The sequence below is a fragment of the Agrilus planipennis genome, unplaced genomic scaffold (genome assembly GCF_000699045.2).
Source record: "Agrilus planipennis isolate EAB-ADULT unplaced genomic scaffold, Apla_2.0 scaffold186, whole genome shotgun sequence".
NCBI classification, from domain to species: Eukaryota; Metazoa; Arthropoda; class Insecta; order Coleoptera; family Buprestidae; genus Agrilus; species Agrilus planipennis.
Window position 1 is genome coordinate 328,191 of NW_020439023.1, and position 23,462 is coordinate 351,652.

The following is a 23,462-nucleotide window of genomic DNA, read 5'->3' on the forward strand; positions in this document are numbered from 1 at the left end:
TACGTACGTACGTACGTACGTACGTACGTACATACACACATCATCAAAAAAATTGGCTAGCATGCTACTAATATGTTAAAACGTGGAAATATAATGAAAATTCCGATTTCACTTTTCGACCCAATTACAATAACTTCCTAATGGGAAGTTAATAAGTATAGTTCTTAACTTTTATCTAATGAGTACATTTTTTTTAATATGTATAGATCAGACAAATACATCGAAACGTCCCAGCATGGTCTCGTTATATTAAGCGCTCAACAAGAAGATTCAGGACAATACGACTGCTTCGTTGGCACTTCCCTTCTATGTTCGTATGAGGTTAATATAGACTTTGATAGATGTTTATCGCCTAATCAAAATGAAAATTACCAAAAAATTTACGCTGATTGGTGCCGTGAATTTGAAAAATACAAGCAGTCTCGAAAAACATGGGAGAAGAAAGAGGCGGTAAGTTATTAGGTGTAGGGTAGTGCTTTTGTATGAAGATTTGAACCAAATTAAGATAGATTTTATGATAATAAAATAATATAAATAATCTACACCCAGATAAAATAACTTCTAAACATAAGTTCTTGCATGATCTTTGGTTCTCATTAGCACGCCGTAGACACTTCTCATAGATGGTGTTCACCATATAATTGTTAATTTGCTCAATAACCGTCCCCAAATTTGTTAATTTTCGGGTCGGTTAAATTTAGATTTTGTTATAGATAAAATACGATTGTAATAAAATACCCAATTTTGCAGTCCCCACCAACCGGGTTACATATATTGGTGTCTCCCCAAATTGTTACTCTACTTAACTCCCCCATTCGTAGATAGATATTTTTCATTAACATTGGAAGAATAAAAAAGTCACTGAAAGCCAAGTCTTTGAAAATAGACAACCGCGAATTTCTTAAACTATAAATACACACAAACTTAGTAACAATTTTTTCGTAAAATTAAGTTAGAAAGAAAAGAAGAAGATTATCCTAAGAAAAAAAAGAAAGAAAAAAACTGTATCGTGAAGATTTGTTGGGAAAATGCACATTTTTTCTTCTTTGATGTAACGTATAGGTACCAAGCTGAATAGAAATATGAGAAATAAACAATAAAGTGAAACTTCTTTACGCACGGTAGGGTAAGTTCCTTTTATGCGAGTTGCTATGTAACGAAATCATGCAACGAATGTCCGCCCTCTACTCGACCACGTAGTAGAGTTCGTAGTGGGGATCGCTTGAGCCGTGAGCGCGCTTCAATGCAACGTTCGTTACAGGCACCTCCGGCATATATAATATAACATTTAAATTCATAGTGTACAAATAATACCATTAAACCAATTCCTTAACCCCTATCCCGGTATGTTTGTGTGTTTGAAGAAGTTTTACTTCAGTAGCGTGTTGTATAATTACGCGTTGTATTTTTTTTAGTAAAACACTAAAATTCAAAATTCTACAAAAAAACTAAAATGTCTTTCGACACTCAAGGGGTGGTGATATATATATGTATATGTATATATTGAGTGCTGAGTATAGTTTCATATTTTAAAATTGGCCACTCCATTTGAAGTGCATTAAATTGTGAGTAGAATTTCAAACAGATGAGTGCACATTGAGTTTCATCTCATCTACTAACTCCTTGAGTACTTATTCAGATTTTTTTGTGTATAGACGTTTATATGTGTGAGACTGCAACTAAGGAGGTACCTACTATTAATTAGTGCAAACAGATACTCTTGTTTATGCATCGAAAAATGTGATAGGGTCCTCGAGGAACGAGGTACTCTAAAAAGAGGGTACACACTCACATGTTTGAGATTCTACTCTCGATTCAAATACTTTTAGTGCATTTCAAAAAGAGTGGCTACTTTGAGATTTTGAGACTATGCTAAGCACTAAACTCGAAGGGTGATATTTATAGTTCTTGAGTGTCGAAACACATTTTAGATTTTTTAAATGTTGTTAATTATATAAAATTTGGGTTTTAGTGTTTTTCTCTAAAAAACGTATTTAATTTCTCATCTTTTAACACAGCCATTTACATGTTGGATCAAAAAGGAAAAATAATGTATTTCAAATGAAGTGGGCTTTAGTTCAGTTTCACAGAACGCCATATAAAATTTTGTAAACCGATACCGATTGGCTAATGAAACAGGAATGTACTTCTCTTCATGTCGAAGAAAAGACCTGCAGGTCTCTGTGCTGACTGCAGGGAGCAGTGGCTCCAAATCCTTGCTATGAAGTAGCCCTTGCGTTTGCAGTTTAAATATTCATTCACTGTTTTGATTATTTAAATAAAAATTACAATTTTCATTATTTTGAGAGCGGGTTGCTTGTTTGATAGAATTTTAAATGTTTTTGTACGAAAAATAAATACGATTTGACGTTACTGCATTTACTTTAAACATTTTCGAGGTTATCCCTCTCCACTCCCGCCTTTTTCCTCCGAATCGACCCCCCCGACTACTAAAACTTTAGAGAACCAGTAGATTTTAGGAAACACCACTGCCTTTATACTTATCTTAGAGTGTATTAATTTTTAAAGATTTTTCTACATGGAAATAATACAAAACAAATAAAAAAATATACATGAAAAACTAAACACTGGTAAGTAGGTATTTAATTCACATTAAAAGAATAAATCAAAATAATACAGCGATTCTAGATTCGAAATGCAAGTTGATGCTACAGCATTTGTTTCAAACATTTTCGAAATTATGTCTCTCCGCCCCCATTCTTCTCCCCCATCTCGACCGTCAGATTTTTATAATTTTAGCGAAACAGTAGATAAATGTTTAATCAAACACTACTACCTTTATGTCTTACTGTATTATTTTTTAAATATTTTTCTACAAAGAAATAATAAAAAAAAACAAATAACAAAAACACTGATAAGTAGGTATTAAATTCAAAATATTTGCAAGCTTTTTACATAGGAGCCTTCATATTTTTATTTTTTACCCTTACATTTTTTTCATTTACAGCGTTGCGCGGCGAAGAGAATCAATACAAACAAAGGTTCAAGTAAACAAGAAGAATTAAGAAAAAGTCAGAACAACGTTCGATGAATATGCAATAATGATGCCCCCCCCTTAATCTAAACTGTGATACTTGCATTTCAACATTACGATGGTTTACCCTGTTTGTGTAAACATAAACGAATCTACAAGAAATGTTAAATACCTATACAAATACATAACTACTATCATTAATAAATAATGACCCGAGTACCTATTTCTAAACCTGTGATAAAAGTTCTCCGATTTTAAAACAAACAGTGTGCTTAAATATCCAGTTTCTCTTTTGTTTACGTCTAGTGAATGGACTTTACCTTATTGTAAGGAATAGATTAATTTTAATAAATATATGATGCTTAATAATTCGAAAATTTTCTTATTTTTGTAGCTAATAAATAATTATGTCTGTAATTGCCTGGTACTATGGTCTTGAAGGAAATACACGGTTGAATAGTTTATTTTACAAGTGTGACGATTGGAAAAACTTTGGCGGTTGTTGTAGAACAAATAAAATAGCTCAAACCCCAACGCCAAAACACGACACTAGTTGAAACTCAAGCTGAAGAAGGTAACGTTGTTACCAAAAAGTGCTTTGGACAACTAAAGTGTCGTGTTTTGGCGTTGGAATTTGAGTTATTTTGTTTGTTCTATTTTATAAGTGTTGTTATTTAAGGGTATTTTTGAATCTTCTTATTATTATATAATTACGATAAAGTGTGTTGGTATAGCAAAATAACTTGTCTTGAAGGCTTTTAAAACAACTTCTTTTTAGCTGTTATTAGTGGATAGAACACCAGAGACAATATGTTTCTTCTTATTATTATTACTTTATTTGCGAAGAAGCATAATGATAGTACATAAGAATTATAGTAATTGGATGACCAACCATTATTTGTAGCCATATTAAAGCATTGCTCAGTTTGATTCCGTGTTTTCTTGACACATAATTAGTGAATTCCTGAAGAGGAATCTGACTAACCATGGCTACAAATCCGAAACCGTTGAAGAGTCGAAAAGGAAATTCAAACTGTAAGTAAATAAAAAAAAAATGCGTTCGTATGTAAGAGCAACTTTAAACAGATTAAAATTTTATAAATCCAATGCAAACACAAACGTAACATGCATGTTGTTTACTAGCGACAGACACAATCACTTACGCAATAAGAATGGAATAAACCACTTAATGCGAATACCATTGTACTGGACGTGGTTTTACTAACACCGGCTATAAGAAGTGGTTTATAAACAGTCTCTTTCAGCCATTCGTGAACAATAACGTTCCACTTGCACCAAAAAATGGCCGCAGTTTCGCTATTCCACCAATCGTAATCCTGATTCAAAGGATACCCAACTCCTTTGCTCCAGGATTCAAAAAATACACAAAAATTGAAATAATAAATAATCAACAACCACACCAGGTGAACAGGAACCTATAAAATAAAATTAGTTTTTATCAGCATAAACATCTTCCTTGGAGTGATTTTAAAATGCAATTTTTAAACGTACCAATATCTTAAAAACTGTTTTAAGAACTTGAAGCACTTCTCCATTATCAATAAACCGCTTGGAATTTTTAACATCTTCTACTATAAAGACATTCAATATATTCAGAGCGACATAGAAGACGACAAGTCCTTTTATAAAAGCAGAAATAAAATAGGAAATGTCCAACTTCCAACGAATATCACTGTTTGGCTTATACACCAATGAAGGACTGACATACATAAACAGGTACAAATTTTTCAAACTGAGACTCTGAAGATAACGAATTTCTTTGTCTAAAAAGTTTACAGTGTATAATAAAAATGAATTTTTCATATCAATATTTCGATCGAAATTCCTTTCGATAAAAGCAGTGATCCGGTATGGCCCTTTGAAGTTTGAGTTAAACTATGAAATGCATTAAAAAGGAGAATCCTACCTGGACTAAATAAACTAAAAATGAGCAGAATTTAACCCATCAATGAATTATTAATAATTCTGTACAGTTTTTACTTAACGAGTTATGTTACAACGATAAAAAGTATCAAAATTTTAATGAGACATTCAATTTTTCTTAATGGAAATTAATGACACCGTAGATTTAAATGTATAAAATTTGACACTTCGCAATTGTAGTGACTATTTCTCTTGATATTAACCATAGTCAAGGTAAATGTCTTTAATTTCCTTAAATTTCTATTGTACCTTTCTCATCCTTAATGACTACATCATTAGCATTTTCTTTATCACTATTAGTGGAATTATTGCTTTGTTCACTTAGCCACGTTTTCCTCTGTTTATAATTGACATACATGTAAGATAAAACTTTAAGACAAAACAAATGTAAAAGAATCCCTATTGCAAAAAAGCTTGGAACTGAAAATAAAGACAGGTAAGAAAAGGCTACGACAATTTATTAGAAAATAAACTACCTGGACCGATTTTGTTAGACATAAAACAAACTGCTATAAAACAATTTGGCAAACTAAAGCCATTAACGAGATACAAAACTTGGCCAGTACCTTCTGAAATATAATCCTAAAAAAAGATGAGGTTTTGCTAATAAACGCATGCTAATAAAACATTTAAAAATTTTCTTTTTAATCTTACCCTGTATATGGCTTTTTCAATAAATATGCAGAAGGTTGTTTGAATAAACGAAACTAAAAGAAAATTTTGTTTCATTAACAACATTGATTTAAACTTTAGGTATAAGTTAATTTTAATTATACAAAAACAGAAATATGTATATGTAGATAAAAATCAAATGCTTTTCGTTAGTAATTACTAAACTAATAATCCTAATACGATTTTTAAAGAAATAAAAATTCGGAAAGGTGCTTTAGAAAATAGAAAAATCGGGAAAACTGAAAGTGATTTTCTGTATCGCATTTTTGTATGAAATGAAAATCATGACTTCACGATTTGAATGATGGATAGTATGCGTAATTTTGCTTTGTTTTGTTCGTTATGCACCCGGCATGAAAATAACTGAATGTTTTCAATTGAAAGAAAATATATAATATAATAGGTTTTTGTAAATTCAGAAACTTATTAGCACTTGGACAAAAAAATGTCTATAGGGTCAGTTAGTATTATTATGTACTCATATAAATACACAGTCAATGTAAACAAAAAAAAAATCAACTTAAGTACTTACTTGAAAATAGAATAACTATTAAAACAGTGTAATTTCTTAAAAATTCACAAAATAGTTCTATGAATTCGAACGGTGTTACAAAATTGGTAAAGCTATAAAAAAAGAAAATAAATGTACATGTGCTGTTCGCAGGGGGAAAATTATAACTATTTAGATTCATTACCCTAAATTTTCGAATAAAATTAAAATCACAAATCCAACAACAAAATAGTTTAACATGCAACTTATGTATGCGCTATTAAAAAGTGAGCTCTCACTATAATACATATTTCATAACTACCATTGTATTTAAATACCTTTGATTTTTCCAGTTTCCTAATGCAACATTTATACCACTAAAGATGCTAATAAGAAGAAACCAATTTTCAACTCCAATACCAAAATACCTGCAATTTGGTAATCAAAAGTACCCACTTTCCACAGTTATTTTCTAATCAGTCTTAACTTACCTTCCCTTGTTATATGCTGTCATTTTACTAATTACTATCACTTAATTCAACGCGCAATAAATAATTGATTTAACTAAACTAAAGTAATTTCAAAGCCATGAATAACACATCTGTATCGGCCAACAAAAGACGATATACTGATACGAAGAAAAAAAAATTACGAACATGTCCTCTTATCAGAGCATGATAGACGATATTTTGTTCCGAATTGAATCTGTACTTTTGACCACTGCCAGGACAAACAGTTCAACTGTCTGCCATGAACATCAACAAATTATGTTTACAAAACTTACAACTGTTATTAATAAACTTTTAATTTTTTCCACGTATTAAAATTAAGATAAATATATATACATAAAGTAAAATCCAATTTTAATAAAACTTTCCGCATTGTACCCACAGTAAGTATATAGGTTGTGTTGTATCTGTCACAATCAGTTTCAGTATATACTAGTTTCATCCAGGACAAACTAAATGCATCTAAACATGCATTTAAATGTTCTGAAGTAATGAAAAATCTTATACAATCAATAACCTAAATGATATCATGAATCATGAGTATTCAAACTTGACGCTAACTGATACACACAAAAATATTAATTCATCATAAGATTAAAGATATTACGATAAAAATTACGCGCTGGATTGACAGACTGATACCACCAATTTACAAATAAACAGAGCACCCTTCATAATATGTCTACCGGAGATAAATAAGGATTTGCATGAGCAAATATTAAATGCCATTAATATATATAAATTTATCTGTTTACTATTTCTGTACNGAGTACACACAACGGTTTTTAAACGGAATAATATTTTGACGGACGTCTGACGGGCGGCTGCTGACCGTCAACTTACGGATAGTGAGAATCAAGCATTAGCAAGTAAGATTAAGATTTTAAGTCGCATATAAACATGGTTTTAGGTAAAAATAAAGTAATTTTTAAATGTACAAAAATTAAATATTTTTATTTTCAAACTCCATTTCAATAAACATGAACAATCATGTAGACTATAAACGAAGTATTCTATTGATGAGAAAGTAAATTTTCGTATTTAATACTGTTCTAATTCTCTATTACGGAATTTTTTATTATAACGAAACTATATCTTCTATAATGTAGAAAAGGATAAACCGTGTTTAGAGACTTGAAATTTTCTACAAGCGTTTTCTATACAACGTAGACGAGCAGTAAGAAAGGACTTTCTAAAACTCAAATTTTCGTATTTAATACTGTGCTAATTCTCGATTACGGAATTTTTTATTATAACCAAAATCTATCAGTCTATCTTCTATAATGTAGAAAAGGATAAACCGGGTCTAGAGACTTTCTATTTTCTACAGGCGTTTTCTATACAACGTAGACGAGCAGTAAAGAAGGACTTTTTAAAACTCAACCCGTACAGGGATTAAAATGTAAATCTAAAATATTAAAATTACCTAATTGTAAAGTCCAATACTTACAAAGAAGACGTGTAAAAGTCCACTAAATGCGAAAATAGCAACATTCGCACTTTGTGAACTAATTCCACTTTTTACTAAAGGAATGAATATTGTTTCTTTGTACCATTCGTGTACAAAATAATTCCATTTTGTCCAGTATTCAGACACTGTTTCACTGTTCCACCAATCTTTCTGTTTACTTGAACGGTATCCCACGACTTTAGACCATGTTCCAGTTATTGTAACCAACCCAAAATAGTAAACACCAATTAACCATAAAAGATTAACTGGGATCTATTATTTAAAATTTTTTTTGTAATTAATATATGCTGAATTGAACTCAGTTCCGAAAGTCAGTTTCCACAGAAAAGCAAAACAAAATACTCAACGTAACATGACGGCTTAACTTACAGAATTGTAATTGGTTATTTTAGGTTTTCGGGATGTCGTTAATTAAGGCTTCTTATCCTTCAACATTGGGAAAACAACTTCTGAAGATGTCGTCCACGCAAACGACGAAACATTGAGGACAAGTAGCCTTAATAAACGAGGCCTGAAATCCTTAGAATTACTAATCATATCAATGGTGGTCGCGAAAGCTTGGATCAATTAATAAGTTTAATTAACTAATTTAACAGTTTAGACTTCAGAATTAGACATGATCCTACTACAACTTCAAACATACATTCAGAGACTGCATTGTAACGTGTTAAGTTGTTTAAGAAAAGGAATCGTACCAAAAGTCAAACACACGCCTTAATAATTTTAGGAGCTATTGCTATAAAACAATTGAGTTCAAAATTTAGTTTAGGTTAAGTTAAACGAAAAGGTAGGCTTTCCTAGCCGTCACCTACCTAAAACCGATAGCAGAGTCTTTTTAAGGTACCTACCTAGTAACTTCATCATCACAAGGTCATCAGTCCTAAGACTGGTTGGACACGTACCTCCACTATTTCCTATCCTGAGCTAAACTTCGCATTTCCCTAAAACTAGAACAGCCCACATCCTTAACTATTTTGCGAAGAGTAATCTAATCTAGGTCTACCTCTACCCCTCCTAACTCCTGTTTCTGCCTCTAATATGTCTCTGACTAGACCTTCATGCCTGAGAAGGTGTCCTACCAACCTATCTCGCCTATTTTTTATTGACTTCCATAGAGTCCTCTGTTCTCCTATTCTTTCCAATACCTCTTCATTTCTAACCTTCTCTACCCACGATATCCTCATCATTCGCCTATAACACCACATTTCGAAGGCTTCTAACCTTTTCTTTTCCGCCGCGCCCACTGTCCATGTTTCGCACCCGACCTAGTAACTTGCTGCTAAGGAAACTAGCCCTTGTTACGATTTGGCGATAGCGAAAACAGAAAATTTTACCAAGATGTCTACTTGCCGTCATCTTCGGCCATACGTAGAAAACTAGAAGGCTTTTTTTAAGAATCAAATATTGATAAAATTATGTATGACCAATGTTGCTTGAATTAGTTATTTATATATTAATTAATATAATAATATTATATACAGTTGCAGGAGAAACCTCCTGCAAGGGAAATTTCGCAGGGAACGTTGTAGTGTTGTCGTATCGCTTCGTATTGTTTCATATCTTTGGCAACAGTCACGAACTTTTCAATCTTCTGCAAGTAATATCGCAAAAATTTTGCGTTTTACCGTTTATTCGCTATACTAAAGTTTATATGCCGATAGACTACCTATCTGCAACCTGTATAAATTTTATCGCATCCTTAAATAAACTATTTAGGAAGGGCACTACCTCAATCAAAAATGTTTACTAAAAGGTATGTACAGGTTTTTTCAAAAATTTCAGATAGTCTTGTTGACGTAACGACATTGTAAAGGTTAAAATATCGCAGATACAAGCTAACAGTAATTACCAATAATCTTAGGAAGCATCCGAGTGCTTCGGAAAGAACCCCCTTTTCGATGTATTGAACACATTCTTCCACAGCCGGAGCAACGAAAACATGAAGAATATTTAATGAAATATACGTAAAAATAACAGCCTTCACCAGTCCAACTCCGAGCCAACTGAGATTTAGTGTGATGATACGAGAAGGAACCTCTGGTTTGTATGTCCCAGACGGCGCTCCAAACCAAAAACGTAACGAATCCCTTATATTAATATTTTGGGGGTATACATTTTTTGTTTCTGAAATACGTAAAACAAGCATATGTATACTGCACTATTGTATGTCAATAAAATTATACTAATTATTGATTCTTCTTAAATTTAGTTTAGTTTTTATTAAGTGGAATTGTATATTTTAATTCAATCATAATTTGAAATTGCGAGATTATTTTACAGGAATGGTAAGAAAATGATCAATCTGTGGAAAGATGATGGAAAAAAGGCGTGTAAAATAAAGAAAAGCGAAGGATCGAACCGCTTTTCACAATAACATCGAAAAATTTTGTAAAATTGCTAGGTTGACGAGGCGAGAAAGAAAATGTTGGTGAAGGGGGATGGACATTGCAAAATGTAGGAAAACGGTGGCAGCTATGGAAGTTCAAAAAAGAAAAGGAGTCGACCCGATGCTATCCTTTGCTTAATATCCCTACTACTCCTTCCGTCCTGACTTATCTGACTTCCAAAATACCTAAACTCAGCCGCTTCTTCTAATTTTTCGTCTCCCATCTTTATATTCGCTCTCTTCCTTCCTTTTTATTCCTTGCATACCAGTATTTTGTTTTACTTTTGTTTATTTTCATACAGTACTGTTTTGTCGATATCGCTTCCATTTTATTTAAAGCTATCTCTAAATCCTCTTTGTTAGATGCTACTACTACTACTACTATATCATCTGCAAATCTAAGCATACTAATCATTTGACCCTGTATTTTTATCCCTCCAGTTGTACTGTCTTTAATGACGTTGAACGCGTCTTCGATGTATAGATCAAAAAGTAGCGGTGACAGTGTGCATCCCTGTCTGATTCCCTTCCTAATATATAATTTTCTACGTTGCAGCCCCAGCTCTGTAATTGCCTGTTGCTTTTTATACAAACTAAGTATCACTCTTTTATCTCTGTAACTCATCCCTACATTTTTAAGTAGGTATATTTAACATCTTGTCCCATTTAACATTGTCAAAACCTTTTTTCGGAATCTACAAATCCTATGTACGCACCCTTTCCTTTTTCTATCGTTTTCTCTATTGTTACCCGTAAAGCTAGAATGGCCTTCCGCGCTCCTCTATTTCTTCTAAACCAAAATCGATCTTCCCCTAATAGTTTTCCGCTCTTTTTTACATCCCCCTTTGTAGAATTCTATAGGGTTGTTCGGAAAGTCATTTCGTTTTTGCTGTTTAATCCAGAAAGAAATTGACTGATGTGTATGGAGAAGGTGTGTTGACAGTACGCCAGTGCCAGAACTGGTTCGCTAAATTTCGATCCGGCAATTTTGATGTCGAAGATGCACCACGTTCGGGAAGGCCGGTTGAAGCTGATAAAGACGCGATAAAGGCATTAGTTGATGTGAACCGGCGAATAACAACACGTGAGATCGGATTGAGGTTAAATTTATCAAATTCAACAGTTTATGACCACTTGAAAGGCCTGGGATTATCCTCGAAGCTCGATGTATGGGTTCCCCATGTTCTCACAGAGAGAAATCTGTGTCGCCGCATTGACGTCTGCGATTCGCTTCTCAAACGTCACGAAAATGATCCGTTTTTGAAGCGCATCATCACTGGGGACGAAAAATGGGTTGTATACAACAACGTCAAACGCAAGAGGTCATGGAGCAAAAAAGATGAACCGGCTCAAACCATTTCCAAAGCCGATATTCACCAAAAAAAGGTGATGCTGTCTGTTTGGTGGGATTTTAAAGGAATCGTTTTTTTTTAGCTTTTACCGGATAACACAACGATTAATTCGGAAGTCTACTGTCATCAGCTGGACAAACTGAATGATGCACTTCAACAGAAAAGGTCAGAACTAATCAACAGGAAAGGTGTAGTGTTTCACCAAGACAACGCGAGACCTCACACAAGTTTGGTCACTCGCCAAAAGCTTTTACAGCTTGAATGGGATACAATGCTACACCCACCATATTCTCCAGACCTGGCACCATCGGATTATTATTTGTTCCGGTCACTCCAAAATTTTTTAGACGGTAAAACCTTCACCTCAAATGAGGAGGTCAAAAACCTCCTCGATCAGTTTTTTGCCAGCAAAGACCAAAAATTTTATGAGCGTGGAATTATGCTACTACCAGAAAGATGGCAAAAGGTGTTGGACCAGAACGGTCAATATATAATTTAATAAGGTATTTGTTTATTATATGAAAACTGTCTTTCATTTCCACAAAAAAAACGAAATGACTTTCCGAACAACCCGATAGTTAAGATTTTTGACGCATGGGAAGTTCAGCTAATTGTTCTAAAATGTCTCGCACCTATCCACATTTTTGTTTAGCTGACCGCAATTTTCCCATTCTCCCCTATATTCATATAGGTATACCCTAAAAATTACTTCTATAGGAATAAGGAAACGTTGCGTTATCACGTTTTCGGTATCTATAGTTTTATTGGTGTTAAAATTTTACAAATCCTTACAGAAGAAGCGATTTTATTATTTTACTCTTTACCTTTTTTATTATACGCATTTTCTTTGATACATTCACGCCATTCTTTTCGCAAGCGGCTATTGACGAAAGCGTATGAAATCCCTCTCAAGAAAGTGATATGGATCACGTGAACCATAACGAAAAAAAGAGTGCCTTAAAAGAAATAAAACAATCACTTCATATATTTATAATACACTGTTACTTCAACAATTTACATGGATCTATGTAAACCAAGTAAGAAGAGGCAAGTGCAAAATTCGTGGGCAACAAGCTATTTATCAGATGACATGCAAGACCTGCCGATTCCGACACGTAATTCTGTTATAACAAATATAAAATTAAGAAATAATTGTGTGTAGTGTTAGAATCATAAAAACAATATAAAAGGGATATAGTAAATACTCACGTAAATTAAAGATTTCTCTATTATAACGGATAAGATTGATTGTAAAACAACACCTTGAAAAAAATATCGTATGTAGTATGCAAATGTTACTTAAAAAAGGTTCGTATATCGAAAATCTTACACAATAATAATAATATAAAAGATCGAAAATGGCTTCTTATGTAGTGGATGAATAACTCGATATACTCGCTAGGGCAAATAAAACGATCTGATCTAAAAACCAATACCAAAATACCTGCAATTTGGTAATCAAAAGTACCCACTTTCCACAGTTATTTTCTAATCAGTCTTAACTTACCTTCCCTTGTTATATGCTGTCATTTTACTAATTACTATCACTTAATTCAACGCGCAATAAATAATTGATTTAACTAAACTAAAGTAATTTCAAAGCCATGAATAACACATCTGTATCGGCCAACAAAAGACGATATACTGATACGAAGAAAAAAAAATTACGAACATGTCCTCTTATCAGAGCATGATAGACGATATTTTGTTCCGAATTGAATCTGTACTTTTGACCACTGCCAGGACAAACAGTTCAACTGTCTGCCATGAACATCAACAAATTATGTTTACAAAACTTACAACTGTTATTAATAAACTTTTAATTTTTTCCACGTATTAAAATTAAGATAAATATATATACATAAAGTAAAATCCAATTTTAATAAAACTTTCCGCATTGTACCCACAGTAAGTATATAGGTTGTGTTGTATCTGTCACAATCAGTTTCAGTATATACTAGTTTCATCCAGGACAAACTAAATGCATCTAAACATGCATTTAAATGTTCTGAAGTAATGAAAAATCTTATACAATCAATAACCTAAATGATATCATGAATCATGAGTATTCAAACTTGACGCTAACTGATACACACAAAAATATTAATTCATCATAAGATTAAAGATATTACGATAAAAATTACGCGCTGGATTGACAGACTGATACCACCAATTTACAAATAAACAGAGCACCCTTCATAATATGTCTACCGGAGATAAATAAGGATTTGCATGAGCAAATATTAAATGCCATTAATATATATAAATTTATCTGTTTACTATTTCTGTACCTACATACCGATATTTATATTTAAATAATTGCAGATATAAAGTAGTATGTCATAAAAACAAAATAAACGACAGATCTAATTAATTTTGTCCAAATTCTTACAGTTCCAATAGAAAAATATACCAAATAAAGGTTGAAAAATAATGAACTGTAATAAAACGTAAAAGTTACTTATTCTAGGTCCGTAATTCTTCTTTAAATAGGACGACAAATCATTCTGAGGAATCTGTAAAAGCATCCCTATGAAGGTTGTGCCATTATATATTCGAAAAGGAAGTTCGAGCTAAAATTTAATTTAAAAAAACTTTTAAAATTACTATAAAATACGTATTAAGCCTGATTCTTACTATAGGTAAAATGACGGTCAGCAGCCGCCCGTCAGTTTTATGTTGCATTCTCATTATACAGCAACGACCGTCAGCTTTTCGGCAATTTGTAGATGGTTAGCATGTTTTCGTCGCGATGTTTAAAAAATATTCTCCGACTAGATGNCTATAATAGGTTCACAGTAAAGGCCTTGGATCAAAAACATGTTAGGGCGGAGGAGGGGGGTAATTTTATTAGAAAAACACATAGTCAAGCACATTTTTCTCCTTTAGAGCTACTTGTATAAGTATTACTAAATTTTTGTACCAAAGAAATTGTTTATGATGGAAAGGCTTGGGTTCTATCGAGTTTTCTGAAAAACTTACACGTTTTTATATTTCCAGGTTCCCAGAGCAAAATTAATAGCACATATGATACTAAATATAAGAATCCAGTTTTGAATACCTACACCGTACGAACTGCAAAATTTTGAGAATTTATTTCAGTTTTAGTACTCAAACAGTTTATAGTAGGTATAAAAATAAACTTACGTTTTCTTAGCAGTTTCTTTCATGTCGAAAATATTCACGCAGTGTTAATACAAGTTTTGTAAAATAAATAATGTTAAAAATGTTTCACATAAGACGCAACTAAGTGATCATTATGCCAGATTATCTCCGTAGTTTATGCAGTAATTTACATAACAGCGAAAATTCATTATAAGTAAACTTTCAATCATTTGTTTGTACCTGATGCATGAATTTACAATGGGAAATAACTGCAACAAAATTAAGTAGGAATTACTTTATCGAGAAAGCATTTAGTTTGCAAGTATATATTAAAAGCGAACCTATGCTTTAAGCACAAAGTTAATGTTAGAAAACATTTTATTAACAACAATGATCATTATATCATACAGTGGCTTGGTTGGAAAAAATGCTAAACTTAGTCCGAAAAAACAAAACAAATCCAAAAAAGGAAAACTCTAATTTGTTTAATTAAAGAAAGTTATTTAGGAATTAATTCTTCTTATTTATTTGGTTTGTATTTGTTTTTTAAGTTTCTTTGAATAATTTTTCTAGTTATTGTAAGTTTTCTTAACAAATAACAGATAATGCAGATTTGCATGTATAAACAATTATCTATTGTTTATTTATTGATTTGGAAGTATTAAACATTACAATTGGTATTACTAGCGTCCTCTGTTTGACAAATTCCATATAAACATTTGCTGTTCCAAGTTACTAACGAAGATTCCTTCAGAGAACAAATTATAAAAACTTAATTAGATACAAGGTATTCAAAAAACGCCTTTTTCTAATTGCATATAAGTCAATTATAAATAACCAGTCACATATTCTGATTGATATGAATATTTAAACGAAGCTAATTACATTTAGACTGATATTTTTTATTTAATTTTAGTAATAATTAAATATCTCATCTTAAGGACGTTTACGTAGTAATTTTACCCTTTCCAAATTAAAAAAATCGGTCAGAAAGATAGAAGAAGCGGAAATGTCAAATTCAAAATATCAATTAATAGATTTTTTCACTTGTGAAAGTGTAACAACTGTCAAATCTAATGTAGGACTTCCTTATTTTTTCCTGAGACCCCGAGAGTAATTTCATCATCATAATATCGCTAGTCCTAAGGCTGGTTGGATACGCACCTCCACTTTTTTATCTTATCCTGAGCTAATTTTCGCATTTCCCTAAAACTAGAACATCCCAGATCATTAACTATTTGCGAACAGTAATCTAATCTAGATCTACCTCAGAATAATTTAAATCATTAAAAATTAAAACTATTAAATATAGTAAATAGCAATTATAGTTCAACCTATTACATTAACCATTCGAATAAACAGAACAAACCCTTTAAGAGATTAGGAAGGAAGCCAGCAAACTAAAGAGATGACGTTGTGTCCCAATGAAGCCATCATAAAACAAAGGCAAAGCGGGTGTTCTTGTCTATTTTTTTCTTTTTTAATCAACTATTCATTCTACACAAAGCTCCTTAATTGCACATCAGCAACAGTAGCTTTTGAATAAATTTTTATTTATAAGTACATTCTTTGAGAATCGCCGTTTGTTAAACATACCTAAATAAATTTTATTACGCTTTTACGGTTCAATTTTGTAAATGGGTCAACTTATAGGTTACAACACGACCCACTTGTACTTGTTACACAGGGAACGGTAATTTATTTTCCAATTTCCTGTACACAAAAGAGGTTTTGTATATTAGGTAATAATAATTCTGCTTAGTCACATCACACTATTGTAATGCACGTAGGCGGTGATTTTATTTTTAATGTTTAAAAGCTGCTATCAATGATATTTTAAATATTTTATGAATAAGGAATTTTTACTAGTTAATGCATATCATGCGAATAGTAACTGCATTACATCAGGAATACATTGAATTGAAAACGTTTATCTTCAATTAATGAAGTCATAACAACATTTTGCATTATCATCTATCTATTCATTACTACGATACAATTTTTATAAAGAACTAGGTAAACTGGTTTTTCAGATAAAGTTAAAGTGTGTGTAAACTTTCTATAATTAAACCAAAACATTCATTTCTTTATGGAGTCTTTTCGTTATGTATTAATAATACAATAACAACAGAACATTATGAATGAAATTTTTGTCACTGAAAGAAAATTTGATAATGAGCATGCAAACGTTTAGTCCTAAACGTCAAGAAAACATCCCATTGTCGCTTTCCATCGAACGTTTATAAGTATGAATTTCAAAGAAACTTTAGTTTTTGTTTTAATATGACAAATGGGGCATATCGTTTCTTTAAAAATTATGATTGGTTCATTCAAATAAGCTAATACATAGATTGACTGCAATCTATTCAAATAATTTCTGCATTATAAAGAGTTTTTCAGAATAAATTAACGTAATTATGAATAATAATGTCGGTGAATTTGTAACACAACCGAGTTTCCAACTTTCAAACATTAATTATTTCATTATAGAGAGTTTATACTAATTTTAAAAGAAACTTAATGTTAATTAGATGTAATACATTTTCTGTCTAATTTCTACACCAAAATAAAAAAATTATGTAGGACAAATATTTTATGCATTCTCTGTAATATGGTAGATAACAAAATATCATGTAAGGGAAAAATATGATGCAACAATGTCTTTGCAGTATGGTAAATTTTGTTGAAAATTATTCATTGTAGCACGACGAAATGTTTGTAAAAAAATGCATAAATTTAAAGAAAATCGTAATTGAATTGTAAATATACCTACATGCAATTTTTACCTTTAAATTTATCTACAATTTTGCCAGTATATTGCGGCACTTAATATTCTATTATGGAAAACAAAAAAATTGTTCGACTAAGGTCGTATTGGTAGGAAAAGACAACACGAACGAAGTGAGTGTTGTGGTTTATTTACGGTAATGTAATAGAAAAAAACGTAGCAGGTACATTTTTCATATTTTTAAAATCAGTTATTGATTTCATTGATTTTTAAATGTTACCGTATTTATCTATTATCTTTAATGAGTTTTACCAAAGGAATAGAATTGAGCATACATAAAACGTATTACAAAGTTTCAGAATCAAAACGTGACTCTTTTAGAAAAATAAAGCAATGAATAAGGAAAGGAAACACTCAGTACAAGATTTTATAAGAGCTTGTTGTTTGTGATAGTTGTATTTACCAAATTTTTGCATTCTACTGTAGAACGCTTACGAAGCACTCTCCAAACTTTGCTCGCCTACCTGTTAGTTGTAAGCTAGTGGATTCCCTATCTTTTTTGATATAGCGTTAGTGTGATATCATTTATCATTAGCGTTTACTATTGTATTGTAATTAGTGCATATTTTAATGGTAGATGCGCGCGCACCAAATCCATTCTTATTTTTGTCGTGCCGGTATTCGCGGCATCCCATTCTCATAGAACGATTGCAGTGTAGTTTAGTGTATATAGCCAGTGTAAACTGAGTGAAGTATACGTTCCGAATTCACGCGTGTGAAATTACAATCGCAGAAATATCTGGAAATTTGTACACATTAAACGCGATCTTATCAGTTATTTTCAGAGGTAGGTCAATTGATTTGCTCAGCTTTTTTTTTCAAGTCAACTTTGAACCAAATAACACCTTAAATGGTAGAGAATTGATTTCTGTTGACGTTGATACTATTGAAAATGTTACGTTACGCATACAAAATTTGATAAAAAAATGATATTAAAATGAGGAAACTCTCATGCCTCAGGTTTACACACCTGCTGTGTTGTGTCAACAAACCTAGCCCTTGTCAGCATATCCTGGTTATGTTTATCCTTATGAAGTCAAATCGATACGTATTTTCTCTTATTTTTAGAATGTAATGTGAACAATTTTTAAGATTTAGTTTTACAATAATTAAATTTAAAAATATTTGTATTTATATTTTTATTCATGCCAGTTGTGTTATGCCGAATATTTTTATGTACCTATTAAAAAAAAAACAAAAGGTACTTGTGTACATCCTGACAGGATAAAATGCCTATGAATAATCGCAAAATTTTTTCGCCTTCTTCCATGAAGGTATTTCCTCAAAGTCATTAATTTTTTTACCAAGGTCCATTAACGTTACCGGATAAACCGGTACCAAACGACTTTTTTGCTTGTTTCTACCATTTCCTTCATTCCTTATTTCAATAATATAAATTTCAAACCCAATACAACAACAGTAATGGGTAGTATAAAATATATATATATATAATAATATCACTTTCTGTAGATTAATAAAAAATAACTGTCATTCGAATGGAGAAATCATAATAATAGATATTAAAAATACATATGTTTAGGGACATTTATCGTTAATAAAATGAGATTTAATTCCCAAATGAAACTCACAATTTTTCACATACTTTTTACATTAATGTTCTAATTATAGTTGTAAAATGTGTACGTATCTTGTACTAATATAATCCTTGGAGCAGGATAACTGAGAAAGGCTGTAATGGCAGGAATTATCATACCATTAAACGGTAAGCTTTAAAGCTAAAGCTCCAGATCATACTAGGCACCTACACCATTGTGAACAAAAATTATCAGTTGAATTCTCATATCAATATTGGTCATTATTTTTTACTGATGTTTAAAACCGTTTTGTATTTTTATGTAAAAGTAAATACAAGGATTATGTTATAGAAATCCTGCGTTAATCTAGTAGAAAGTAATTTAAATTAGTCTGAATGAATTACCTAATTCCGGACAATTTTCAATTACGGTGAAATAAATTTTATACTGATCAATTGTTATTGAAGAGAAGACTTCTTACGGAGTTAAAAAACATCGTCATTTTTAGTAACAAAGAAGAGAAATAACTGAAATAATGAAAATTTGTCTCTTTGACTCGATTATATATATTAGAAGCAGAAACAGGAGTTGAGAGGGGCAGATGTAGACCTAGATTAGATTACTGTTCACAAATGGTTAAGGATTTGGGCTAGTTTTAGGGAAATGCGAAGATTATCTCAGGATAGGAAAGAGTGGCTGTGTGTGTCTAACCAGTCTCAGGACTGTTGACCTTATGATGATGATGATGATGATGAAAAGACCCGATTCTGACTAATCCGAACATGCGATCCAATATATTTTTTTTTGAAATAATTTCAATATTGCTTACTAAAAAACAATTAGTCAATTAACAAAATCAATATTGGTTAAATCCGACGCTTCATCATTGCGGAAAAATGACTACATATGGGCACCCTTCCTATTAGTTTCTGCAATAATCTCAGACGGCCTACCTCAAACAATATTTTTTTTAAAACATTTATGTTTGCTTTGACCAAACGTAAAAGCCTATACATAATTAAAAAATTAGGAAGCATTTTTGCGGATTTTTTTATAAACAAAATAAGAAAAACGGGTTGTCAAAATTGAACGTCGACACACGTATTTTCATAAAATTTTGTTTAGTTGCTAACTAGCAGTTAGTACCGATGATCGTCATGAGAACCTAAAACCATTAGTAATCCTGATTACTTTTACACCACAAAATATTTCTACATTTTAAACATTTAATTACAATTTCATTTTTTGTTATCAAAAAATGTATAGCTAATACCAAATGATAAAAAATTTAAAGCTTTCGATTTCATTACCACGCACAAATAAACTTTGATGAGTGCCATTGTCTGAAGAGCAATTAACTGCGTTTATTGTATTTTTAGCTATTTCTATTTAGTTGTAAAATAGTTATTTGTTGTACTTACTGGTTTTAGTTATTATCTTCAAGATATTATTTTTACCACAACGGAATGATTTAAATTTTCGTAGCATACATAACTTTATGTTTCTATGCTGTTGCATTTAAGGATTAATAAATAAAGGATTTTGGTCTTGCTATTTTTCTGTGTTAAATTACAATTAGCGCTAGAAAAAATGAAAAAAAAATATTTATTTATATTAAATCTCANATTTTATTACGCTTTTACGGTTCAATTTTGTAAATGGGTCAACTTATAGGTTACAACACGACCCACTTGTACTTGTTACACAGGGAACGGTAATTTATTTTCCAATTTCCTGTACACAAAAGAGGTTTTGTATATTAGGTAATAATAATTCTGCTTAGTCACATCACACTATTGTAATGCACGTAGGCGGTGATTTTATTTTTAATGTTTAAAAGCTGCTATCAATGATATTTTAAATATTTTATGAATAAGGAATTTTTACTAGTTAATGCATATCATGCGAATAGTAACTGCATTACATCAGGAATACATTGAATTGAAAACGTTTATCTTCAATTAATGAAGTCATAACAACATTTTGCATTATCATCTATCTATTCATTACTACGATACAATTTTTATAAAGAACTAGGTAAACTGGTTTTTCAGATAAAGTTAAAGTGTGTGTAAACTTTCTATAATTAAACCAAAACATTCATTTCTTTATGGAGTCTTTTCGTTATGTATTAATAATACAATAACAACAGAACATTATGAATGAAATTTTTGTCACTGAAAGAAAATTTGATAATGAGCATGCAAACGTTTAGTCCTAAACGTCAAGAAAACATCCCATTGTCGCTTTCCATCGAACGTTTATAAGTATGAATTTCAAAGAAACTTTAGTTTTTGTTTTAATATAATTTAGTATGAAAGGAAAAACTTTTTGCGTCATTTTCAAAGAACCACTTTTATTTAATACTCATGCACTACGGACTACGAGTAGTAAGTAAGGCAAAAATCTCTGATATATCTAAGAACTTTGTTATTGTATGTAGAATTGAGTGCACTATTGAAATACGCACAACAATTCAATTGAAATTAAGGACAACGGGTAAGATTTGAACAAAAGAAATCGCTTTTATATTCTTAATCTATTAATTCGGAAATTGGAAAAAGATTATTAAAAGTCTGCTTGGAGCACAGCTTTGTATGGATGTGAAACATGAACGATAGGCGTTGCGAAAAAGGTTATAAGAGTTTGAAATTTGGCGTTAGGCGTGAGGATGTTAAAAGTGGTTAAAAGTGAAAAGATATTAGAAGCAGTAGGAGACCAGAGGGCGCTGGTGAAATAGGGCAGTGGTAGACTTACATAGATTATATGACTGTTTGCAATAGTTAAAGATGTAGATTGCGCTTGTTTCTTGGAATAAAACATTTTTGTGTTTAAAATTTTCAGTTTGCTTTACTAGATTTTAAAACTAAATATAAAAAAAAAGAAACTTTACCACTGTTTGATAAAAGGGATCTACAAGAATATCCTCGGATTAAGTGTTCTTTATTCCCTAGTTTGCATAACACATGCTTGACATAAAGACAAACTAGTCTTTTTTTGATATTTTTGCCTCTTTCAAGTACTTTGTATTATTTTCTTCGCTGAAAGATCAATTTATGCGATAGAGGAAGGGGCAAGTTTTCGAGTTTTGAAAACTAGCAACTATCGACACTATATTCTTGACAAGCTCGCATATGACAGAAAATTTTAGCATTTAAGATAATTATTGTGTCGGTAAATAGAATAATTTGTGCTTAGAAGAAATTTATTTTATTTATTTATTGTTAAAAAACATATATATCAGATTAAATGAGCAAGACCATTACTTAACACGTAAAATCAAGATCAAGATCGAATAAATAAGACTAAGACCAATATTAAGACTTCTTCGTCTTGGTCTTGCTTTGCTCATCACTACTGTGAGGTAAAAGTCTTATGATGATTACAAGATAACTAAACGTCAGTCATCCACTTTTGAAATCATCACTGCTTTCAAATCTGTTACATGTGGCTTTCACGTTTCTGATGATATTTTTTCTATCTTACTTAAGAGTAAAATTATGTGCATAATTTAATCTATATATAGTATTACCTAACTTGATTTTTGAACTTCACCTTCGCTTTAATAACTTACGATTAGTTTTTTTGTTTTTGTTAAAAATTTGATCTTTGGTTGGAGTTTTTTTAGTAAGTCAAATTAACCAAATAAAGAGAGTAGATATAGTGTATATCTAATAAAATGAAAATGCAATATACGTTATTTTCATTGTTAAAATAAATGACAAATTCTTCTTAAAACACTTTTGGATCTTTTCAAAATTCTTAGTGGTTAACATTAAATATTAATTTGAAAATTAATTCTCAATTTTTTTTCCACTGTAAATTATTATTTCTCGCAGCTTAGTGGTCACAGCATTGGTCCGTAAAGTCTCCGGTTCGATTCCCGGCGAGGGTTTTACAACAGCAACAATAATTTTTCTCATAATTTGAAGTAACTTATAGTGAAAAAAAAAATAAAACATATCGGTATAGGGGTTAAGAAATTGGTTTAATGGTATTATTTGTACAGTATGAATTTAAATTTTACACTATACATGCCGGAGTTGCCTGTAACGAACGTTGCATTGAAGCGCGCTCACGGCTCAAGCGATCCCCGCTACGAACTCGACTACGTGGCGGAATAGAGGGGGGACATCCGTTGCATGACTTCGTTACATAGCAACTAGCATGAAACGAACTTACCCTACCGTGCGTAAAGAAGTTTCACTTCAAAAA

The 23,462-nt window shown here is 31.5% G+C and overlaps 4 protein-coding genes and 1 long non-coding RNA gene across 6 annotated transcripts in view; 2 read left to right on the top strand and 3 right to left on the bottom strand.

Moving 5' to 3' along the window:
• The window catches only part of LOC108738276 (semaphorin-2A), a 93,215-nt gene extending 89,504 nt beyond the window's left edge, over positions 1 to 3,711 (top strand). Inside the window, exons 11-12 of the mRNA XM_025976368.1 lie at positions 184 to 450; positions 2,969 to 3,711. Of these exons, the coding sequence (XP_025832153.1) occupies positions 184 to 450; positions 2,969 to 3,052 (351 nt within the window). The 3' untranslated portion in view covers positions 3,053 to 3,711. The remainder of the gene's footprint in view (positions 1 to 183; positions 451 to 2,968) is intronic.
• A 95-nt stretch (positions 3,712 to 3,806) lies between these two features.
• LOC108738283 (diacylglycerol O-acyltransferase 1-like) lies at positions 3,807 to 6,895 on the bottom strand. Its single transcript, XM_018471646.2, has 9 exons — positions 6,593 to 6,895; positions 6,440 to 6,529; positions 6,144 to 6,235; positions 5,594 to 5,646; positions 5,416 to 5,521; positions 5,189 to 5,359; positions 4,508 to 4,779; positions 4,159 to 4,431; positions 3,807 to 4,028 (listed from the first exon to the last, which is right to left on the bottom strand). The coding sequence occupies exons 1-9, from the start codon at positions 6,613 to 6,615 to the stop codon at positions 3,825 to 3,827; spliced, it is 1,284 nt and encodes a 427-aa protein (XP_018327148.1). The 5' UTR covers positions 6,616 to 6,895; the 3' UTR covers positions 3,807 to 3,824.
• An 802-nt stretch (positions 6,896 to 7,697) lies between these two features.
• LOC108738284 (diacylglycerol O-acyltransferase 1B-like) lies at positions 7,698 to 15,150 on the bottom strand. Of its 2 annotated transcripts, XM_018471647.1 has the most exons (8): positions 14,967 to 15,147; positions 14,802 to 14,894; positions 13,150 to 13,241; positions 13,029 to 13,081; positions 12,838 to 12,940; positions 12,644 to 12,775; positions 9,931 to 10,205; positions 7,698 to 8,333 (listed from the first exon to the last, which is right to left on the bottom strand). In XM_018471647.1, the coding sequence occupies exons 1-8, from the start codon at positions 14,987 to 14,989 to the stop codon at positions 8,037 to 8,039; spliced, it is 1,068 nt and encodes a 355-aa protein (XP_018327149.1). In that variant the 5' UTR covers positions 14,990 to 15,147; the 3' UTR covers positions 7,698 to 8,036. The 2 variants fall into 2 exon arrangements, with proteins under 2 accessions (XP_018327149.1, XP_018327150.1); XM_018471648.1 differs by lacking the exons at positions 12,838 to 12,940; positions 13,029 to 13,081 and having other exon boundaries at positions 14,967 to 15,150.
• LOC108738290 lies at positions 13,248 to 14,581 on the bottom strand. The gene is made up of 3 exons (XR_001937957.2): positions 14,457 to 14,581; positions 13,327 to 14,392; positions 13,248 to 13,263 (listed from the first exon to the last, which is right to left on the bottom strand). It is a non-coding gene; the product is annotated as an uncharacterized LOC108738290 (long non-coding RNA).
• Positions 15,151 to 18,336: 3,186 nt separating the features above from the next.
• The window catches only part of LOC108738281 (oxidative stress-induced growth inhibitor 2), a 28,312-nt gene continuing 23,186 nt past the window's right edge, over positions 18,337 to 23,462 (top strand). The window contains exon 1 of the mRNA XM_025976350.1: positions 18,337 to 18,499. The gene's annotated coding sequence lies outside the window, so the exon portion shown is untranslated. The remainder of the gene's footprint in view (positions 18,500 to 23,462) is intronic.